The 24,251-nt window shown below is 38.6% G+C and overlaps 1 protein-coding gene across 3 annotated transcripts in view; it reads right to left on the bottom strand.

The window, feature by feature from the left end:
- Positions 1-24,251, bottom strand: part of ARHGEF26 (Rho guanine nucleotide exchange factor 26) — a 127,418-nt gene that overhangs the window by 79,571 nt on the left and 23,596 nt on the right. For 2 of the 3 annotated variants that reach the window (XM_049628681.1, XM_049628680.1), the window contains exons 4-5: positions 20,529-20,585; positions 16,779-16,939 (exon numbers count right to left, since the gene is read on the bottom strand). In XM_049628681.1, the coding sequence (XP_049484638.1) occupies positions 16,779-16,939; positions 20,529-20,585 (218 nt within the window). The remainder of the gene's footprint in view (positions 1-16,778; positions 16,940-20,528; positions 20,586-24,251) is intronic. The other variant, XM_049628682.1, reaches the window with a different exon arrangement.

The following is a 24,251-nucleotide window of genomic DNA, read 5'->3' on the forward strand; positions in this document are numbered from 1 at the left end:
CTAAAAACTAAAGTATATTGAAACATCAGTGAATGAGCCAAATGAAGAGACACCTAAAAGTGTATCACTTAATCTGTTCCTGTGTATCAGGGTGTATTCACAGCATCCTAGCTAGAAAAGTATACAATGCTTTTTCTAAAGATCTCCAGAGGGAGGAAGGTCCTCATCACCCTTTAGTAGCAGTGACATCAGCCAAGAGTTTACACTTACCTCCATCAGTGGAGTCCATAGACACTCTGTCTCTTCTCACGTGGTTAGAAGTTAAGATGAGTTTTATGGGAGCTTCTTAACCAACCCTGATCTCTTAGATCCCTTGACCAGTAGTATTTTCCACAAGTCCTTCCTGGCTACTGGAGGAAGAGCTGACCAGTGGTAAAGACATAACTCACTAACCAGAACCACACTCCAGACTACTCTTTTTTATAGAGCAGGAAGCAAAATGAGTAAAAGCCACACACCTGCCACATCTGAATATTCAACCTGTTCCCCTTCATTTCATCTTTTCCTAGCAGCCCTCCAAAACTAGGGGAAGGGAGTTTTCAACTTAGCTCTTGAAGAGGAAAAAGATGATAATCATCCCAACCTGTATTTACAGAAGTAGCCACTAATTAGGTATTATCAGATAATGAAGAATCATCCTCACAGCTGGTGAACATCAACACATAATTTATTCCCCAAATTGGGATACCTTTTGAGAGTGAAATGGGGCAATTAATAATCCCACCTGTACAAATGAAATCATCCTGGGCAGATGAGAATGTGCAATTACCCTAATAATTTAAAGAACACTTACCGAATACCACCAACTATTCCAACTGCTTTTCATGTATTGACTAATTTAATTTCCACAACAACCCAAGAAAATAGGTACTGTTATTTCCATTTTTATGTACGTGCATACTGAGGCACAAAGATGTTAAAAAGCTTGCCCAGGGTCACACAGGACATGCAGGAGAACAGGGATTAGACCCCAGGCAGACTGATGACACTCTTGGTTAGTCACCATGCCATACTGTAACACTACTTTAGCAACATTCTAGAAGTCTCCATTTTTACAGCATTTTAGAATTAGAAGCATTTTAGAAGCAATTAAATCTTAATCACAGTTTTTCACAGTCCTGAATTATTTCATTACTGGGCAATTTCCTTTCTCTTACATCCACTGAAATTACTCCTGATATACCTTAGGGTGGAATGAGAAAAGATAAACCCAACTAGAGCTAGCAAGGAGGTGGCCACTTAAGTTTTGTATGTATTGATGATTCTCATTACTTATGGTAGTTATGTTCTATAAAGTTACTGCAAACACTGAATTAGCGAATACTGAACCAGTGCTCCTAGTGGAAATACGGGGTTAGCTTTCTATAAGCCTCTCATCACAGCATTTTCATCAACTGATCAATACATAACCTTATTTTATGTATGCTTCTGTTTAAGGATGTTTCCTTTAATATTATTAATTCCCTAGCATTGAACTTGTGGCCAACAACACTACAACTCATGCCTGACAAAGCTTATCCAACACAGACATTTCTCCATAAGGCACAGAACAGCCTTCTTGCACCTAGAAACTCCAGATAGCACTTCAGCACTGTATCTTTCGGGGGCCATTTTAAAGAGCAAGATCACCAACCAAAAAGGCCACAAAAATGTGAAAAATGTGGCATTAAGTAGACTGCGTGTCTGAACGACTGCAAAAGCACAGCAAGTATTAATTCTGGGCTACAAATAAATTTGAGTGAGTAGGCAATTCGCAAATATGGAATCCACAAATAAAGAGTATCAACTGTACACATCACTCACAAACTTCCTGCAGCAGCATAAGTACAGAGACTTCAACACTGACGGGCAAATTTGAGCGCAAGTCCCCACTCAAATACCCACTGGTTGGGTGACTGTGGGTAACTCACCTCCCTCTGAGCCACCTTTTTGTGATCTATAAAGTAATCATGGGGGCGCCTGGGTGGCTCAGTCGGTTAAGCGTCCGACTTCAGCTCAGGTCACGATCTTGCAGTCCGTGAGTTCGAGCCCCGCATCGGGCTCTGGGCTGAAGGCTCAGAGCCTGCAGCCTGCTTCCGATTCTGTCTCCCTCTCTCTCTGCCCCTCCCCCGTTCATGCTCTGTCTCTGTCTCAAAAATAAATAAACGTTAAAAAAAAATAAAAATTAAAAAAAAAAGTAATCATGCCTAAACCTTCTCTTCTTTGGGTCAAATAATAGCAATTTTAATAACTTTGTATCTTGAGTTTTACTTTACATTTCTAACCGTTTTTCACACAGCCAAGGCCCCGTATTTCTCATATGCTATGGAGTCGAGCTAAATAGAAGAACCTGATTCTGATCTAACTGAAGCAAACGAAGTGGGATAGGCATACTGACTCTTCTCAGGGAGCGTAAATTTAAACTCCAATGAGAGAAAAAAGGATGCAGAATAGTGTATAGTCAGCATGCTAGTTCTTAAGAAAAGAGAGACAACAAGAAACCATTCGTATTTGCCTATACTTACATAAAGAAATGCTGGCAGAAAGGGTGCCTGGGTGGCTCAGTCGGTTAAGCTTCGAACTTTTGATGTCAATTCAGGTCATGATCTCACAGTGAGGTTGGTGGGTTCGAGACCCACATCTGGCTCCATGCTGACAGTGTGGAGCCTGCTTGAGATTCTCTCTCTCTCTCTCTCTCTCTCTCTCTCTGCGCCCCTCCCTCACTCACTCTCTCACACACTCTCTCTCTCTCTCTCTGAAAATAAATAAACTTTAAAATTTTACAAAGAGGGGCGCCTGGGTGGCTCAGTCCGTTAAGCGTCTGACTTTGGCTCAGGTCATGATCTCGCGGTCCGTGAGTTTGAGCCCTGTGTCGGGCTCTGTGCTGACAGCTCAGAGCCTGGAGCCTGTTTCAGATTCTGTGCCTCCCTATCTCTCTCTGACCCTTCCCCTGTCCATGCTCTGTCTCTCTCTGTCTCAATAATAAACGTTAAAAAAAAAATTTTTTAAATAAATAAAATAAAAATAAAAATTTACAAAGAAATGCTGGTAGGAGAAACAAGACATATTTCATGGTAAAAGAGTGTGGGGGTAACAGGGTCAATGCGAATAGGAGGGTGAGCAAGGCATCTCAGTGCACAAGTCTATACCATTGATACTGTTTGCACTTTAAGCCATGTAAATACATAACTTACTAAGAACACAATGAAATATCCTTTCTTGTAAAATTAGGAATCAAGCAAGGGTCAGACTTAGCTCTGATTCTAATCAGCTGTGGGACCCAGGGGGACTAGAAGTTACAGAATGGGATAGATGGCCTCTAATCTGCCCCCTCTATCCTACACATGCATGGAAATAGTTTATTAAACACAAAACAAAGTAAAAGTGTTAACCAAGCTCGGCTGTACCACAGCGATTACCAGGAGAAACAAATTAATAGAAAGTGGGCTAGATCTTAGTCAAGCTAATTATCTAACAAGACAGGTTTCACAATTTCTATTTCCTATTTTAAATAAATTATCTGACAGTTTAAAAAACAAAATTGTAATCATGAGTTACAGAAATTTTAACAAAACTAAACATTATCTAAGAACATGACATAAAAGGAGTTTCTAGTAAAACAGAAATCTGATGACTTTTCCTTAAGCTAGATAAACTGACAATATCCAAATCCCCCATATTTATAAATCACTCAGAGGTAAGGAAGGCAAAGAATTATGTATTCAAACTAAAAGCACATTTAGTATTTTGAACTGTGATAGATATAACCCAGGCTATGTTTTTCTTTAAATAAAAATCTTCATACTATAGTTAAATGATCAATTTATTACATTACAAAACGTTGGTTTACTAAGCCCTATTCTATATATACCAGTTGCCCATTTAATGAAGTTAGTTGCAAATATAAAGTAATTAACATATGATTAGTATGTTCATATATATGACTGTATAGTTCAAGACTAAGTTAAATTATATTTGAATTAAAAAATCTATTAAACCAAACTATTAAATAGCAGTAACCTTATGAGATCAATCTAGTAAGACAGCATAAGGAAGTAAGAATAACTAAGGGTTAAGAGTGACTTCCCTGTTTCCCCAGGCTGTGCTGAGGTCCTGCTTTGAGGGGTACCCCATTTCTCAGGTACCTGTTCCCTGTGTGCTTATCCCAACAGATCACCAGGACAGAAACTCTGCCTGTCCTATTCAGTATTATATTTCCAATGCCTAGCACATTGCCTGGTACATAGCAGGTACTCTATAAATTATGCTTAAAAAAAAAAACAAAACCTCACCCTAAAATATTTTATCAAAGAGGAAGATGTAATGCTCAAAAATCTCATATTCACAGAAATGACTATTTCCCTAAGAAATTAATTCCATAAGTCATGTGGAACAATTCATTCAAAATAGGAGGAAAAAAAAAACAAACAAACAGGGGAAACCCTGGCTTACTGGGGAGTACAGGAAGAGGGAAAAAAAAACATACCTAATCTTATTCTTCATTTGAGAATCTGGCTATTTGACTAAAAGGAAATAAATAGGTACTGGTGCAGAACAGTGTGTAAGGTAAGCTATCGTCACATAAAAAATATCATACTTGTACATGCAGAGAGCATCTCTGGAAGCTATACAACAAACCAGTTGTACTGGGGGACTGACTTCTCACTGCACACCCTTTGGCAGAATTTGAATTTTTTACCACATATATCTATTATTTTGAGTGGTGATGGGCAGGACCTCTCACCCACTATTTCTTGTATTATAACAGAGTAGCCTCCTCCAGATGATCAATATCTAGCCAGCCTTGACGAGGAAAAAGCATGCATTTCAAATGGATCAAAGCAGTTCTAGACAAATTAAACCTTTACTTTGTCACGCTTTGCCTAATTGAATTCCAGGCTCATTAAAAGAAATACTGCCACTAAGATAATCAAAATGTTATGCCACGTTGTCCTCAGACATGGTGTTCAACAGTTTGCAGAGGAAAGGAACAGGCAGTTATGCTTTTAGAGCCCTCTGCCCCATCTGTTTTTCATAGCTTGGATGTTGACTCTCAGAAAACTGTTTTCATATATTATCTTATTAGCAGGTTATTCACATCTTTACTTCTTCCAGCCAATCTTTCCCACATTAAAAAAAAAAAAAAAAAAAAAAAACTGGCCATGTGTACAGCTACATTTTTCCATACCATCCCCAAAAGGCTTTTACCACTTACCACATCCAGGCCCTAATGTAAGTCAGACTGTGAGCCTAAGGTAATGTTTGCAAAGCCCACCCTCATGAGCCTCACGAGACCAACTTTCATGAATTCATACACCATGGGGAGAATATACTGTCTAGCAAAAGCACTGGTAGAAATAAGTAATTCTCCAGCGTGAGTTGGTGAGAACAGACTCCTAAGTGGACAAGCACCTCAGGGCCCCAGTTTTAGACTCCTTAGTTAGTCTGATAAACATTAGCTCCATGCTGACGGAAAACTCACTTTGCAGCTAACATGTGGAAGGATGAAGTGATCCGCTTACAGACGAGATTAGGATTCCTTGCTCTAGTCTCAGGAGAGACAAGTGTGATCAGTAAGAATTAGACTTCAAAATTAAGAATCAGTTCATGCCAAGAAAGTCTGCAATAAAACAGACAAAAGCAAGCCAAAGTTTCTCCAGCCTGAACATCTGAGCTTCCAAACACACGGGGTCTTCAAAGAGTCCAGAAGAATATGTTTTATTCAACAATATGTGGAGGCAGAGTGTTTTAAGTTTAGATCATTACACGTTCCCCCTTCTCTAACCATTGGAAAGGATACTTAATGTGCAAAAAAGCAGAACCACCCTTAGTGTAAACTGTTCAGAAATGTTAGTAAAATGACATCCTGACCTCTATAGCTATTAATAAATTGGTTAACTGATACTCCGATATTCTAAATTAATAAAGCTATATTCTGATCACAAAAGTAGTTTTGTGTTAGTAAACTGGATATTGGCCAGAAGACTGAAAAAGAAAAATAAAGGGATAGGCAAGGGCCCAAATAAAGGCATTTAATACAGCAATCCCTATGGTTGGCATAAACACAAATAAGCCAAACCAACTCTTCCCTGATATTTAATGTGGCTTAAAACCTGCAAAACATACATTCCCAGATGACTCCACCAGATGCTCCAAAAATTAGACATAAAGCAGCTAAATCTGTGATAATAGATTAAAAAAAAAAATAGTCCTCCTGATGATCTTTAACTTAATGCTACTTACTGAAATCTGAGAGAATAATTTCATGGCTTTAATCATTTCTGCTCCCTTTTCAATAGAATAGACTCAACTAAAATTTCAACTTGTGAAAGTGGCTATAAAGATGTCCTGGAGGGGCACCTGGGTGGCTCAGTCAGTTGAGCGTCCGCCTTCAGTTCTGGTCATGATCTCGCAGCGTGTGAGTTTGAGCCCCGCATGGGCTCACTGCTGACAATTCAGAGCCCACTTCAGAGCCTCTATCGCCCTCTCTCTGCCCCACCCCTGCTCATACTCTCTTCTCAAAAAATTAATAAAAACATTAAAAAAAAAAAAGATGTCCTGGAAAACATCTTATTCCTAGCATATGTTTCAAAGATATCTACACACACACACAAACACATACATACATATGTGTAACGAAGTGTTGTGCATCAAACATACACAAGATGCAAGAGAATCAGAAGTAGGAGTTCCAGAACAGGACAACTTCAGCAGATAAACACAAACACTGCCATTGTGCCCTGTTCTGGTTGTTCATATCACTCTTCTCTGCTAGAAAAGAAATTCCAATGAACTCTCGATACAGAGACAGTTTTCTTGCTACAAAGGGACCTTTGTTTGAAACCCCCACAAGTGACAAGGTCAATCTTAGCCAATCTTGATGTTTCTATGGAACCTTTCCACCAAATTTTTTTCCAAATTCAAATCATTTCCTGAAACCTTTTTGAAATCCAAAGAAAACACTGTATAGATAAAGTATCAGTTAGGTTCTTTAACAAATACCATTCATGATACACATTTTCCTCAAGATATTTTTCTACAAATATACTTGTAAAATCTAAAATCGCAAGGCTTGTGTGATTGAATCCCCATCCTTTAAAAAAACACACTAAGAATATGGTAATAATATACTGAATTAATATTTAAAACAGTATTAACCTGTCTTCTTAGCATATAGAAAGTGATTTCAGATTTTTTAATAAAATCATATTTTCACAGCTTTTACACAAAGCTGACATTTTAAAAATTAAACTATTTTTCTGCAAGGTTGCTCAGTATTTACATTACCACCTACCTACGGGACAAAGAATTCTTTCATTTAAGTCCTAAGAAAGACTTGCAAACTCATTTTCTATGAAAGTTTACTCTGAAAACATCAGACTTTTCACAAAGAAGCAGCAAATAATCTGAATTTAGACAGCACTTTCCAAACATACATTCTCTTTTCTTCCCCACATCATTGTGAAAGTAGTTGAAGGACCTAACAAAAACAATTTGAATGTTTTTTTTTAATTTTATTGAATAGTTGCATATTAGGGCTTCTGATAAGATATAAATTATAAGATTTTCATGATTAATTAGCTTATTTCTAGAGAACACAGTCAACACTTCAACCATGGAGCCACATTCAGAGACTGCCAAGGATAAAGCTACTGGACAGTTATCCCTGAGGGAACGATGATCATGGGGAAATAACAAGATGATGTCTATGATGTGCCATGCACGGAGCAGTGTCAAAACACTAAATGCTCTTTGCTTTTAAGTTCTCCACATTCTAAGAGGTCAAAGACATGCAAATAGGAGATAAGCATCTAATCACTCTCTACAACTAGCGCCAAAAGTGATGTATATCAAAAAGAGCAAATCCTAACTATTTTCCAGATGGGCAATCCCTAGTAGAGGCCCTACACTGAAACCATAACTGTGCTTAAAATGTATGTGTAGTTCTGAAAAAGTGGTCTAGGGGAATGCATTCTAAAGAAGCAAAAAAAAAAAAAAAAAAAAATCACTAGTTTCCATTTCTTTTAAGTGAATGATCTTAAACCAATTCACATAATTTGGGTTTCAAGCTCCTGCAGTAAAGAAATGATGGTATTCCACAAGACTCTATAAAGAATTAAATCAGATGAAATAAGAAAAGCATTGGAGAAACAAAATTGATGCCCAGGTGCTAATAATTAATGCACAGCGTTTAGAGGTAACATCTGACAATAAATGAGCAATAAGCAAGCTTAAAGGAGTTTGCTTTTGAAATTTAATTCGTCAACCATCTTCCTCGTGCTTAAATCAAGTGCTAGATTTAACTTGGCGAGATCACAAAGTTTACATTAAAATCTTTTCCATCGGCCAGAAAAACTGTGTGGTCCTGCTTGTTTAACTCAAAACTGGCAAGAGTCAAAAATCCATGTAATGGTTCAAAATCTACAGCTGTAAATGCAATGCAGATGAAATACTGCAACTACACCCTAGCCATTGTTTCTTTTTCCATAATTCTACTCTAGTTTAAGATTGATAACAGCTAATGACTGAGCCTGGTAACACTTCCATCTGTCCCAACCAAGATCCTGGTCCAAGTTTAAATCTCTGTGTGACAACTCAGAATCCACAGACTCTCGGACCTTGCAAAAGCAATGCAAAAAGGCAAAAAAGCGTGTAGTAGCCCCAACCATCTGCAAAAACCAACCAGGAGAATGGCCCAATTGGCAGCCGGAGCATGTTAGGGTGTGTTTTGAAAGAATGTTCCAAGGAATCCACTGCTTACAAGACAAACACAATGCTGAGAGGAAGCAAACAACTCAGATTTTAGTCCTAACCTAAGTCAGAACTAACATGCTTTATGATCAAGGAAGAATCCACTTATTTTTACTTCATTCAATATCAAAATGAAGATGATTGTTATAATGTTGTAAAACATGCCACGATCATCTTTAAGAAGAAACTCATGCAAACCATTGTGCCACAATCCATAAAACCTATTCTTTAACCTAGTCCTTAAACAATGACAGCAGAGGCAAATATAGAGAGAATATCATACAAAAGTCACTAAATAAGTAATTCAGAGACATTTCATAAACCAGATAGAGATGATCAAAATAACAGTACTAATATCAACAAAATCACTCCTACTTGAGTTTACCTAGTATCGCACCAAGTGTGATCCCCTTTAATTCTCATACCAACCCTATGAGGTTAGATAAGCTACGGTCCCCATTGGACAGAGGGAGAACTAAGATGTAGAGATAATAAGTATTTGCCAAGGGAAATAAAAGCAAAAATGAACTATTGGGACCTCATCAAGATAAAAAGCTTCTGCACAGTACAGGAAACAATCAACAAAACTAAAAGGCAACCAACGGAATGGGAGAAGATATTTGCAAATGAAATATCCAATAAAGGGTTAGTATCCAAAATCTACAAAGAACTTACCAAACTCAACATCCATGCAGAAATGGGCAGAAGACATGAATAGACACTTTTCCAAAGAAGACTTCCAGATGGCAACAGACATATGAAAAGATGCTCAATATTGCTCATCATTCGGGAAATACCAATCAAAACTACACTGAGATACCACCTCACACCGGTCAGAGTGGCTGAAATTAACGACTCAGGAAACAACAGATGTTGGCAAGGATGTGGAGAAAGGGGAACCCTCTTGCACTGTTGGTGGGAATGTAAACTGGCACAGCCACTCTGGAAAACAGTATGGAGGTTCCTCAAAAAATTAAAAATAGAACTATAAGCCAGCAATTGCACTAGTAGGTATTTATATAAAGGAGTGCTGATTCATAGGGGCACATGTACCCCACAGTTTATAGCAGTGCTATCAACAATCGCCAAATTATGGAAAGAGTCCAAATGTCCATCAACTGATGAATGGATAAAGAAGATATGGTGTATGTATGTGTGTATATATATATATATATATACGTACACACAGTGGAATACTACTCAGTGATGAAAAAGAATGAAATCTTGCCATCTGCAACAATGTGGATGGAACTGGAGGGTATTATGCTAAGTGAAATAAGCCAGTCAGAGGTTCTGGGGGTTCAATCTAATTCTTTCTTGGATTTCCTCACTACCAGTTTAGAGTTAACCTGTTCAAATTGCCTGAAATAGTTACTTGAGAGTCCATCTGTTTTCAGGTTCCAAAATATTGCTGTCATTGTCTCTTCTTTTTAAATTTTGGGGTTTTGTTTTGTTTTGGTTTTTTTGGTCTGCTTGTTTTATTTGCTTGTTTTTGATCCGTGGGGGTTTATGTTCTTGACTATTCTATCATTTGTGATGGAATTTCAGGAAGGAATGAACTTAAGGGCATACGTCTCCTCAGTCATCTTTAACTAGGTGGCATCAGTTACAAAGACTTACAAACTCTTCAGACCTCTCATGGCTTCTCCACAGCCTTCCCTGAAAGGACTGGGGCTATTATTCAGACACCTGTCATCCTTCTTCCCCTACTTGAAATGATACTTAAATAACTACTTATTTCTTGTACTATTACTTCAGACACTGGTTATTACTAAAAGCTGAACAATGTGGACTAAAATATCCATGCTATTGTAGAGTACTTGAGGTGAATTTCAAATCAACTTCTTTGTTTCCTTATCTCAGGACGGAAAAAGCCAAAGCATGTCATAAAAAGTAGCTTCTGAGTGTCACTGTCTTTCAACTATCACCTGAAGAAGTTGGGTTTTAAAAAGAAAGATTTTTTGTTCCATGAAGATAAACAGGGCAGTTGCTTTATTTACCAAAGATTCTGTGGTAAACTTCTATGGAGTAAAAAAAAAAAAAAAACAAAAAACATTTGCTGATCAAAAACAATGGCAATAGCCAATACTTCAGGTTCTACAACATAAAGAGTTCCATATTCTCTGGCCTAGTTAAACTTAATTATGTTTTCTTGTAAAATTTAGCTTTAGGGGCGCCTGAGTGGTTTAAGCGTCCAACTTCGGTTCAGGTCATGATCTCAAGGTTTGTGGGTTCAAGCTCCACACTTCAGGTCCTCTGTCCCTCTTGCCCTCTGCTTCTCAAAAATAAATAAACTTCAAAAAGAAAGAAAGAAAGAAAGAAAGAAAGAAAGAAAGAAAGAAAGAAAGAAAGAAAGAAAGAAAGAAAGAAAAAGAATAAAATAAAATTTAGCTTTAAAAATTAGGAAGGATGAAATGCTAATATTAATACTATAAAAGTTTTTAAGGTTTACTGTTAATGCATTAAAGTTTAGAGTTTTTAATTACCAAATAGGAAACCTACTTTACAACACAGATATGCTACACCATTATTTGAGTAAAATGTCAACTTTTGGAACATAAAGTCATTTCACAAAATAATATTAAAGCATATATATTGAGAACAGTATTTAGTGTCCCCTGATATTTCAATTTTCATATAATCTGATTAAAATCAGGAAAAAGAATCTTCTAGAGAAGCAAGTGCTGGGTAAGTACTATTTTGTATGTTTATTATTTTTGTAAGTTACTCTTCCACACAAGGCAGAAACTGAAGAGTTTGGCATTAGCTGCTCATCATATCTTGGGAACAAATTCAGTTCCTCGGGACACGAAAGCACATTGATGGATATTTTTATTTTACTCTGTAAAATTGAAGATGGCATAGTTTTAGCTTTAAATTACTTCCTAAAGAAATGCCAATCTCTTAACTTTGGAATGTGAAAAAGAAAAGTAAGCATCTTGCAAAGTTCTTTAGCAGTATATTTTTATAGGTTACAAATAATAGTATATTCTATTATTGAAAAAATTTAAATCCATCACCTAGAAATTTATAATGAAAACTCAGCATTGGGAGTACAAACACATCATTTTATAAAACATCAAAACAGGGGCGCCTGCGTGGCTCAGTCGGTTAAGCGTCCAACTTAGGCTCAGGTCACGATCTCGCGGTATGTGAGTTCAAGCCCCGCGTCAGGCTCTGTGCTGACTGCTCCGAGCCTGGAGCCTGTTTCAGATTCTGTGTCTCCCTCTCTCTGACCCTCCCCCGTTCATGCTCTGTCTCTCTCTGTCTCAAAAATAAATAAATGTTAAAAAAAAAAATTTTTTTTTAAATAAAACATCAAAACAAAGGCTCATCTACTTTTCATTTTGCAGAAATCCTTTTAACACAAAACACCTTACTTAGAGCATAGCATTTCTAAAGACAGCCATAGGGTTGACATTTAGTCTTTACTAAAGGCCATTTCTTTTCCTGAAAGTATGTCTTTTACCATCAATAGATCTTAAATGTAAAAGCAAGAATTAGATCATATTCTGCTGCAAATGTATGTAAATCAATCATACTTGTAGGTCTTTTCCTATTAATACAGAAATTATCTATAAATCATTCTAAATGGACATAGATACATGAAAGCATCTTTGGTCCTTAAAAGACAGGAGGCCCATGAATCCAGAGGGGTTTCACGAATCTGAGTCAGAAGGAAGTTAACACAGTTAAGGTAAAAGGCAGTAGGTCCAGAGCTGGGAGGTCAAAGGCTCTGCACTGGCATGGACCCAAAGGCATAAATTTAAAAGATTCAGCTCTAATCATCACCAAAGGAAAAGAAAAGAGGCATTTTCCTAGGAGGGGACAAATATAGGATCAGCAGGAGTCCAGCTACCTCCTCACACACACAATGCAAATAGTTGCCAGGCCAGAAAGGGTCACAGGAAGGCATTAAAAAGAAAGCCAAGGAGCCTGAGAAAGATCAGCGTCATTCTTATCCTATTTACTTCATTTCTGTCCCAAACCACAGGCTCCTTAAATGTTTTTGTGCCAAAATTCTGACACTGGCTTTCTTTTCCATTCCCTTTTACCCATGCATCTCAAGGAGGGCACACCTGGCATCTGGACGGGACAATTCATGAGTGTCTGGGTCAGTCCTACCAACAGTAGGGTGCCTGGCACTTCTGTCCCCACCTTCAAAATGCCAGGAGAGTCTCCAAGTCACTGGGGCAATCAAAAATACGTTTCCAAATGCCCTAGTAGGTAAATACAACCACTGCCACCACTTGAAAACCAACTGTTACAAGTTCCAGTATCTCACTTAAACCCACAGTGTGGAGAACTAACTCAAATCTACATTTCCAGTCAAGATTTTTCTGGAGTTCTAATCCGTTTTTCTCCTTTCAAGTTGATGTTCTCCCCTCATGCTCCACTGTCACTTCAAAACTGGTCCCAACTGAATTCCTTATCTCCCTCACTAAGCCCCAACCTGTTTGCCTTATATCCTAGCTAATACAACCACTGTCCACAGTCAACCGGGCAGACACCTGTGGGAGGCAAACAAAACTCCTCTTTCTCACCAAGTCCTCAAGACTCCATGTTCCAAGTATCTCTCAAGTCCTTCTTCATAGGTTCCCTCTGTTTCCCATCATGTCCAGCTGTATTACTGCAGTGGCCTCAAACCTTCCACCATCTTTACATTCTCTCTAATGCAAACACCATACTGTCATCTCCTGGGCCACCCTGGCCGTCCCCTACTGGATCACTCCATGTTTCCACACAGCCTTCAGGAAACTTTGAAAACTCTTCAGCTGGGCACACAAAGGCCTTCACCATCTGCTCTCACCCTCACCAGGGACCCTTCCGCCCATAACCTCTAGCGTGACCCAGGCCTATCCATTTCAGGGGCAGGGCCCTGCTCTATGATTCCTCCGCGCACACACTACAGATGTGCCACCAGCTACTGATGATCCTTGGAGACCAAGAGACACTGGGTGGATGCCAGCAGAAATGCTCTAGAACCCAGGCATCTTGCAGAATAGGAGGCTCCACAAGTGATGACTGAAATGAGCAATTCTTTACAAAACAAAGAACTTAGTAGGGAAATGCCACTGATAAGCACTCACACCCAGAATCGGAATGATCTGCCTGCTTTCATATAACATCTTCTTACACAGAAAGGCTTCTTAGTGTTATTTATCGGCAAGCAGTGAAGAGCCTGAGCCACTATTGAAGTCACAAAGCTTGTTCTGACTTCAACTCTAGCTACAATTTTTCATGGAAGTACAACAATGAAGATAGTCTTGATTATGCCACACTGAGCAACACCATGCTTCATCAGTAATCACTAATTTGAACACCAGTCATTTGCTTTATTCAACATTTTATTTAGTATTTCCTTAGGACTGGAAACTCTTTCATGGGTAGCACATCAAGTAGTTATCACATTAAAATTTTTTTTTTAATGTTTATTTTTGAGACAGAGAGAGACAGACAGAGCATGAGTGGGGGAGGAGCAGAGAGAGAGGGAGACACAGAATCTGAAGCAGGCTCCAGGCTCTGAGCTGTCACCACAGAGCCCAACATGGGGCCTGAACTCATGAACCGTGAGATCATGACCTGAGCCAAAGTCAGATGCTCAACAGGCTGAGCCACCCAGGTGCCTGAGAAATGAAAACTTTTTAATGAAATTATAAAAGATTTCAATTTTTTTAAAGATTGAAATTAAAATCACATAATTGTAATCTATAATTTAAACAAAATGACTTACTTATTTCATGATTAACCAGCTATAGATTTTTTTTAATCCCCATTTAATAAATAAGAAATGAGGGGGGAAGGTTTAGCAACCTGTTTAAGGTTAACCAACTACCAAAAGGAAAGGCAACTGCTGGAGCCCAGGACCCTGGTGAACTACCCTGATAAGCAAGAAGTGCTTTGCGGGCCCAAAGAAGGTAAGGACCCAAAGCATCCTCTGCCCAAGAACTGTTGCTGTCTACAACAGAATTTACTAAAGGCTTTCTCTGGAGTCATTTATACACTGCAAGAAGCTGACTGATGCCCACACAAGTCAAAGCACAATTCCACAGAAGAATAAAAACATGCCACTGTGGTTTTCAGAAAACATATTCTCATTGAAATGATGACTTACATTTTATAGTTGTCAAAACAGTATTAATTCTTGATAGCTGTGTATCTAAAACAGAGCTCTGGTTTTATAGATCAACCAAAATACACGTTAAAATGAAGGAGACTCACTTGGAAATGTGAATACCTTTCAATTAGGGACACACCATCTAAGGCTCTTGTTCCGACTCTTCACTGAAGGAGAAAAGAGATGTCCCTTTCTCTTACCAAAACTGCTAAGACTACCAAGAGGACCAATGGGCTGAACACAAGCAACAACCCCACGTCTAAACAAGGATTTCCAAGCCGAGGTGCATGCCCCCACCCACACACCACGGGCCCACTGCCTCCTCAAAACACGTTCTTTTTAAGTATCCACATCAGTATCAAGATTACCAAGATCTTTTCCTGTGGCAGAATTTGGATTCTGAAGTTGTGTCACTTCCGTGAAATTTTGAAGATCTCATGGATCTGACCACAAACTCCAGCACTCTGAAGTAGCCTCAATTCATAGGCTTACGTGTTCAACATGAATGGTCAATCTTGTAAGTTCAAAAGGAAGATCTACTTGCACACAGTGAAGGTGCCAGTGGGCATGAGCACGTTATCATTACTGTTTGCTTGGCTCTACCCTAACGTGACAAATAAACAATGTCCAGATTCACAAGAATACTCCCTACCTAGGACAGATCCGGTTTTTGTGGGTACTAAAGCAGGTACAACACACAGGCACAAAAATTAGAAAAATAAATAGGCACGGGGCACCTGACTGGCTCAGTTGGTTAGGCATCTGACTCTTGATTTTGGCTCGGGTCATGATCTCACAGTTCGTGGGATTGAGCCCCGTATCGGGCTCTGTTCTGACAGCGCAGAGCCTGCCCGGGATTCTTTCTCTGTCTCTTTCTCTCTCTGCCCCTCTCCCACTCTTTCTCTCAAAATAAATAAATAAACTTTTTTTTTAATTTTTTTTTTTAACGTTTATTTATTTTTTGAGACAGAGAGAGACAGAGCATGAACAGGGGAGGAGCAGAGAGAGAGGGAGACACAGAATCTGAAACAGGCTCCAGGCTCTGAGCTGTCAGCACAGAGCCTGACGCGGGGCTCGAACTCACGGACCATGAGATCATGACCTGAGCTGAAGTCGGACTCTTAACCAACCAAGCCACCCAGGCGCCCCTAAATAAACTTAAAAAAAAAAAACAAACAAAAAACAAAAAACAAAAAAAAAACAGGCACAAAAGCAAATAATTAATTAAAGCTTAAAGCTTAAGCTTCATTAATTAGACGGTAAACCCACCTTTGACCCAACTATTTAAAATTGCCAATATTCAACCATTTTGACCTAGCAAAATAGCAACTCAGGATGGCCCAGCTTAGCCCACTGGTGGCACATGGCTCCAGTACAGGCTCCGTAGTTCACTCAAAAGAATACAAGAGCTCATCACTGGTATACAAGCTGAGATTCCTACACTCACTAAAACTAATAATGGAAACTCCTCTAATAGTATTTATGGAATCTTAACTAGGGAAAACCTAAAGAAACCAGCAGGTCACTGTGACTACATTTTCAAAATAATAATTACATATATGAAGAAAAAAATGTGAAAATGTAGACAAAAATAACGTTTGTATTTGACTAGTATGACTGTGAGTCATTTTCTCCTGCACAACTAAAAGTTGTTCTATTATTGGTATAATTTAAAAGGAAGAATAAAAGGACAAGTGTGAGGAGAACAGGGAGGGACAGAGGAGTGAGAGACAACTCATTATGCACTTGGCATCCATCTAAACATCGACAACCTGAAACATACCTTAAAATTTATTTCAAGGAATAAAGATAAAAGCCAATTAACTCCATGAGAGACCTCATACTTCTAAACGTCTTGTTTGAGGTAACACAGATGTTCGTTAGTAAGGAATGTCTTGGCCTGACTAAAGGCCAACTAAGGTGAACTTACTTTTTGCTTGCCTCACACACATCCATAATGTTGGAGAAAAGATGGTGACTCTCTGTTTTGGTCATCGTATCACTCAGTTCTTTAGAATTTTTAAACATTCGTATCAAGATCTCCAAGCTGAGTAAATATGAGTGTTCAGAGGATATGACTTCAAAGATAGCCTGGTAAAGAGGGGAAAAGAAAGATATCATTAATTCTTATAATTGAAGAACTAAAATAAGTTCTCATAACTCTCCTATAAAAAAAGACATATCTTGAAAAGCAAAAAAAGATAAGCATTAAGGAAAACGCATCACCTAACTACTGACTTCATGTAAAGCACGAACATCCAAATCTCAAGAAAGAGAGTCACTGCCGACAGTGTAAAAATGAAAAAGTGGAAGCACTTGGATGACTTGAGATTGCATCCTGAGGTCATGCTTTGCCAAGGGGTGGAATCTATGGAAGAAAGCTAGGGCCTGTCATAAAATCTCAGTGTGACATTAATTAACCTTTGGGGTCATCTCCTACAGCCCTGTTTTCAAAGTAGACTGCTCTGGGACAGTAAGGATTTATAGACATCACTTGAGATTCAGAGAAAATTTCTTACAAATACATTTCTTTGCTCTCCTCTTGTGTGGGCCTTTTCTCTCCCTATGTTTCAGTCTAACAAATTTGCAGTCAATAACAGCAAAGAGTCTGGGTGTATTAAAAGAGCATGACTGTATTCACCCTTAAAAGGTTTTTATCAGCCACAGGAATTCTTTTATATTAAACTCATACAACTGAAAGTAATTCTGTTTATTCAACAAGCCACCCTCTCTGCTCTCGTCAATATCTCAAGAAGGAGCGAAGGACTGTCTGCGGAAATGGTTGGTGTCAGGCATACAATGGTTACCTGGTAAGTGTTCATAATGATGAAAAGCCAGCCCGCATAAGTGAATAGGCACCTACGCCCTGTGTAAGGAATTCATCTAGCTCATTAACAAAAATCACTTCAGGGGCTCCTGGGTGGCTCAGTCAGTTCAGCGTCTGACTTCGGCTCAGGTCATGATCTCGTGGTCTGTGGGTTCAAGCCCTGCATCGGGCTCTGTGCTGACAGCTTAGAGCCTAGAGCCTGCTTCACATTCTATGTGTCTCTCTCTCCCTGCACCTCCCCTGCTCACGCGCGCGCTCTCTCTCTCTCTCTCTCTCTCTCACACACACAAAAACAAATAACATTTAAAAAACAAAAAAAAACAAAACCACTTCAGATCCTCCAAGAATCACAATACAGGGATTCTTCCTGAGGTTGGGTGGTAAACATCCTTGCAGGCTTGAGATTCGCATCCTTCCCCGGAGATCTCCCTGGTAACACTGCCATCATTGCCTTGACCTCCAGGGCTCCTCCCCACCTCCCCTCAAGCCCCTGACCCAAAACGCACAGGAGATTCTTCCCATAAGGCCCTGTGCTGTGGCTGAGACTAGGTGGGAGCAGACAGGCACAGGCACGTGGAAGCCCAACTGCTGGCTGGGCCATATTCTGTAAGTCAGCTTAGTGGTGCTGGTCTCAATGTTCGCCTCCCTTTTCAGCATCTATAAGCTTTAAAGGAAGTCTTACTTAAAGGTGTTGGTCTAGCCTCAGCTGTGCTCCAGGCACTTAAGTGATGTAATCATCTAATGAGTAAAGAGTGAGGATATTAAGAGTCTCACTTGACCTGAATCTTGCATAATTCTATTCAGTCAATACAATTATCCTTAGGAAATTCAATGCAGACTGAAGAAAATTGTCACTTCCTGACCAAAAATAGTGGATTTCAGGTTGTTCATAGATATGGTAACTTGGAATGACAAAATATTTTCAAAAGCAAAAGCTTTTGTAATCAAATGCAAAATACTAAGATTTGAACAAAAATATGACATGAACGATATAGAATAGGTCACGTGAAAAGATGAATAAGTGGCAGTTTAATATAATAGATTTAATATAATAACTGCTAAAACATCCTGCAACAGAGCCATCAACTACTTAAAAGAAAATTGGGTTAAACTTTCTAAAAATAGCCATATAGGAATAGAAAGAAACCATAAAGTTAGATTTGCTGCCATCACTAGTTTTTTATCACAAATCTGAATATTTTCAAAATATAGGGGAAAGACATAGGCTTAAATAGGAAAGGTTTAAAAGAACACAAATGTTCAAATCAAATGGGCTTAGGACCCTAGAGTAATTTGTCCACAAAGAAACACTGTTTATGTTGCGATAAAGAAAAAAAAAAAAAAAACATATCACCTACTGTCCAAAATTTGGACAATAGCTTTTTTTTAAAAGGTGGAATTTAGAAAATGGAATACTATATACATATTAATACTACATTAATATATATTAACCTACATAAATCCCAAATATAGTGCTGAATGTCAAAAGCAAACAAAAAACATGTTCAGAATAAGCATATATCTACATTTTAACACATACACATGCACCCAAATACATGTACATAAATATATGTAATACATGACTTAAAAACACAATTTGGATAGATACACATCATTTCATAATTACAGTTGCCTCTGGGGAGGAGAGGAAGAAAATGACAACTGAGGAGAAAAGGAATTCTACTTTATTGAAAGTTTTGTTGTCTTTAAAAAATATGAGTAAAAAGTATAAATGTAATATATTTGTTAATTCTCAGTGATGGGTACACCAATGTTATATACTATTCTTAAACTTAAAAAAAAAAAAAAAAAAGGCACTATAATGTACCCGTGTATTTTTGTGTTATTTATGCCCATGAAACAAAAATACAGTGCATGTCCTTTGTGTAATATTTGTGTGTGTATATGTATACACACATATATACATAAACATATATATACATGTTAATATGCATAAAACAAGAGGAAAGTGTTTTGAGAACTTCACAATATTATTACAATGAGTAATTTCCTTAAACTACATTTATTTAAACTTCAAGTTGTAAAATGCTATTACTATCAGTTTTATTTTTTATTAAGTAAACCTTTGTTTTGGTACAAATTTAATTTATAGAAATCTTGTAAAGAGGGTTCAGAGTTCCTGTATTTCCTTCATCCATCTTCCCCTAGCCAGGGCACATGACACAGCAAGGGTACATTACATTTTATCCGTAGACAAATTTATGTACTTTACTCAGATTTCATCAGTTTTCCCACCAACATCCTTTTTCAATTCCAGGACCTAACATCTCATTCATTTTTCAACATATTTCTTTCAGTTTAAATACCTCTACTAGGTGCTTTGTTATTTAAGTTAAAATGACATTAAGGTATTTTAAAGTTTTCTTTTCTGGGTGCTTACGTGGAGCTTTATTTGACAATGATCACATACCCCCTATGTTAAAAGAACAAAACGAATACGTTTTCGAAGGAAAACACTGAACCAGTGCACACAGTAGATGAAAGCACACACATTCCTTGGAACTCTAAAAAGTATCTGCTTGGGGCACCTGGGTGGCTCAGTCAGTTAAGCATCCAACTCTTGATTTCGGCTCGGGTCATGACCTCATGGTTCATGAGTTTGAGCCCTGCATCCAGCTTTGCACTGGCAGTATGGAGCCTGCATGGAATTCTCTCTCTCTCTTCTCTCTCTCTCTCTCTCTCTCTCTCTCTCTCTCTCTGCCTCTCTCTTGCTCTCTCTCCCTCTCTCTCTACCCCTCCCCCACTCACACGGTCTGTCTCTTGAAATAAATTTAAAAACTTAAAAAATATATCAAAAATATAAATAAAAGTATCTGCCAGTAGAAAACATACCTCCTGTCTCTTTCTTTCCTCCTGGCTAACTGTCTGTGATAATCCATTTCTTTTCACCTAGAGGAAAAAGCAAAAGAAAGTTGGGCTCATTAACTTTAACAATTTATCACATAAGGCATAACTCCACACCCTTCGAGAAATGAATTATAGGAAACTATGCAAGACATATGAATTAAGCACATATTAATTTCTGGGTTCCTCATGTAATATTGAATCATATTAATAAACTAGCATTAACACAAAAGAACTGCAAAGCGTCTAGAACACTCTCCTATCAGGCTGCATTAATCTGCTCTAGTCTTAGGTCTAGATATTCCTAAAATACTTCTCAAATTAACCTCACAAATCGTAAGTGAAGAAACCTAACAATAAAGAAAGTGAAGCCATCCTCAAAAGTTTACTGCCCAAGACCGCACACTTAAAAAGTAACTTTAATTCTATATTTCACCAAGACTCCACAGAATACCCGTGCTCTTCATAGAAACCCAATCAAACAGGAAAACAAAGTCCTCTCTGTCCGAATTTCACATATTTAAATTTGCCAAGTAAGGATGTTAGCCTGATGTTCTTTGGACAAGCAACAGTACCCACAAAAGCCATGAACGCCGGTCTCATACCGGGAGTAACGCAGTTGCAGTGTTAGGTAAATCACTGCAGTCCCTACCTAAATTACAACCCATTTTTATTTGATTACTGCAGATTCTATCATAATGCGGTTTCTAAACCAAAGAGTAGAGGCTGAACTAAGAACTCCATGAAGGCGGGGCCTGGTGTGTTTTCTGCTACACCTGACACTGAGTCTGGCACAGGAAAGATACTCCTATTTTTCAACTGAAAATTAAATTAGCAAAAGAGGGGCGCCTGGGTGGCTCAGTCGGTTAAGCGTCCGACTTCAGCCCGGGTCACGATCTCGCGGTCTGTGAGTTCGAACCCCGCGTCAGGCTCTGGGCTGACGGCTCAGAGCCTGGAGCCTGCTTCCGGTTCTGTGTCTCCCTCTCTCTCTGCCCCTCCCCCATTCATGCTCTGTCTCTCTCTGTCTCAAAAATAAATAAATGTTAAAAAAAATTTTTTTTTAATAAATAAATAAATTAGCAAAAGGTCAGGCATACATACAAGTTGACCAATTAAATTCTGTGCTTAAGAGAAAGAAGGACCGCAAGAAAGGTGGTCTCTCTGCCCCTCCCCTTTTCTGAGAAACTAATAGCAATAAAATATTAACACAGGTCTTCAAACATTTTTGTTTTCATACTTGCTAATAAAGTTTTCTTAACCATGTTCCCCTAGATCATTCTTAAGTCGACATCTCAAAGTTTTCGTTGTGTATTTAAAGAATTAAAAAGATGGGGCACCTGGGTGTCTCAGTCAGTTAAGCACCCAACCTGATTTCAGTTCAGGTTCATGAGATCAAGTCCCACACTGGGCTCCATGCTGACAGTGTGGAGCCTGCTTGGGATTCTCTCTCTCCCTCTGTCCTTTGCCCCTCCTCACTCACATGCTCTCTCTCTCTCTCTCAAAATAAACATTTATAAAATAAGAATTAAAAGATATAGTTTTCTGCTAATTGTAAATCTAGACATTTTAAAACTTGTTGCCTACACTGTTTTCAATGTATCCAGTGGAATATAAAAAATATAATGATGTGATATCCACCACCATCCATTTAAAGATAAATATACTTTCCATAACAACTGGAGATTATTCTTCTTTCTCCATAAAAATCACATTTCTATGTCAATTTCCCTCCCAAATTTCCTAATGTAATTCTATGTGTTAGGGTAGCTGAGGAATTACACTAGTATACTTTGATGCAAAAGTACACTTTTACATTTAATTTTCTAAAATATCCTCTGACCAATGAGTTTTAAGTATAAAAGACCCTCTCCTGGATTATATAATCACCACAATTATCATTAATAACCTATGATCAAAATAACACAATCACTTCCAACTTTAATGCATTAGACCCTAAAAATGAATTTTACTGAGAATGCAACCCTTAGTAAGGTGGCGACTTTATGGTGGCTTCATTAAAAGAGGCTTCCCTAAAACCAGTATTCTAAAAAAATTTGTTTTTTAATGTTTATTGATTTTTTAGAAACAGAGAGAGCATGAGCAGGGGAGGGGAAGACAGAGAGGGCAACACAGAATCCAAAGCAAGTTCCAGGCTCTGAACCTTCAGCACAGAGCCCAACGTGGGGCTTGAACTCACTAACCATGAGATAATGACCTGAGCCAAAGTCAGAGGCTTAACCGACTGAGCCACCCAGGCGCCCCTAAAACCAGTATTCTAAATTGACCCCCTGTATCTTGCGCCCCAGTGGTCTGACACATTGGAACAAGCCACCACCCTAAGATACGAGATGGAAAAGAGAGATGCCTTTCTTTACTAAAAATGCAAAAGGGCAACTGTAAGAGAGGAAACCAGGAAAAAACCCTGGGGTAACACTGTGCACATGCAGTCTCAGTGTTAGAAAGGAGGATCCCTGGAACTTAAAGATCTGGAAAATGGTATCCCTGTCCACTCTGCAGAGTCTCCATGAATCCCTGCTGGCGCAAGCCCTGTGTGAAGGCCGCTGGTGCACAGTGCCCTACATGGTGCTGCCGTGGAAATGAAGACAATCACATGTCACAGTCTCCAACCTGACTTTTGGAAAAGGACAAAAAACAGTACAGTCGTGTAGAAAGAGTCTTAAATCAATAATGGTAAAGGTAGCAATCACTGACTGAACATTTATTGTGTGCCTGGAAGTGTGGAAATAAGCACTTTTATACCTCTTTTCCCACTGAATCCTCATAAAAACTCAAGAAAGTCAATACTATTCTTATCTCCAATTCAGGTTTAAGATCTGAGATCACACAGCCAACAGGTAGGAAGGCCATGATCTGCCTTCATGCCTGTCTAACTCCAGAGCTCATGTTCTCCATCATGATATTATATGGCTGAGGGACTCCTGCTCTCTGCGAGAGGCACCTCTTTTCTAGTGTTGGGCAATCATTACTAAGACTCCTTCTAATGCCAGGTCTGTAGCAAGTCTCCATATGTTCTTTTTCATCCACCCATACTGTGGAATGTTCTTAGCCTTAACCACCATCCTGACCCTGTCAGCCTGTCAGCAAGAATTCATGGCTAAAAAGGCTTCTTCATCCATTTTATAAGGGAGGAGACTGGCCAGAAGAATGAAACCGTTCAGCACTGCTCCCGTTTGGTTAACCCTGAGCAGGAATTTCACAGGATTTCCTTCCTGACACACAGTCCTGGCAGATCGATATCCAGGCACCATGCCCACAATCTCTGCAGGTGAGATCACCAGAATCGCCATGCACTGGCATCCCTGTCCAAAATTATTAATGAGTTCAGACCAAGAAATCTTAAGAGAAAGAGAGTGAACCACATGGGCGTTGAGACCCATACTGATGACAGCTAGTTTACTGAGGGATTAACAGTACTTCATCGTACCAAAAAGAAAAGAAAAAAAGATCCCTAGCTAAAATAGTTTTTCTTTAGAGGGGGAAGAAAGGTAGTGTTGAAAAGGCAAAGTGCTAACTCCCAGAATTATCATATTTCATTAATACTAATACAAACAATGATAAAATACTCCTTTAACAAAAAGTCATCAGTAAGAAACCAGCAACCCATACAAAACCACGGAGACAGAAAAGAAAGAAAAGAAAAGAAAAGAAAAGAAAAGAAAAGAAAAGAAAAGAAAAGAAAAGAAAAGAAAA

This window comes from Panthera uncia, chromosome C2, assembly GCF_023721935.1.
Source record: "Panthera uncia isolate 11264 chromosome C2, Puncia_PCG_1.0, whole genome shotgun sequence".
NCBI classification, from domain to species: Eukaryota; Metazoa; Chordata; class Mammalia; order Carnivora; family Felidae; genus Panthera; species Panthera uncia.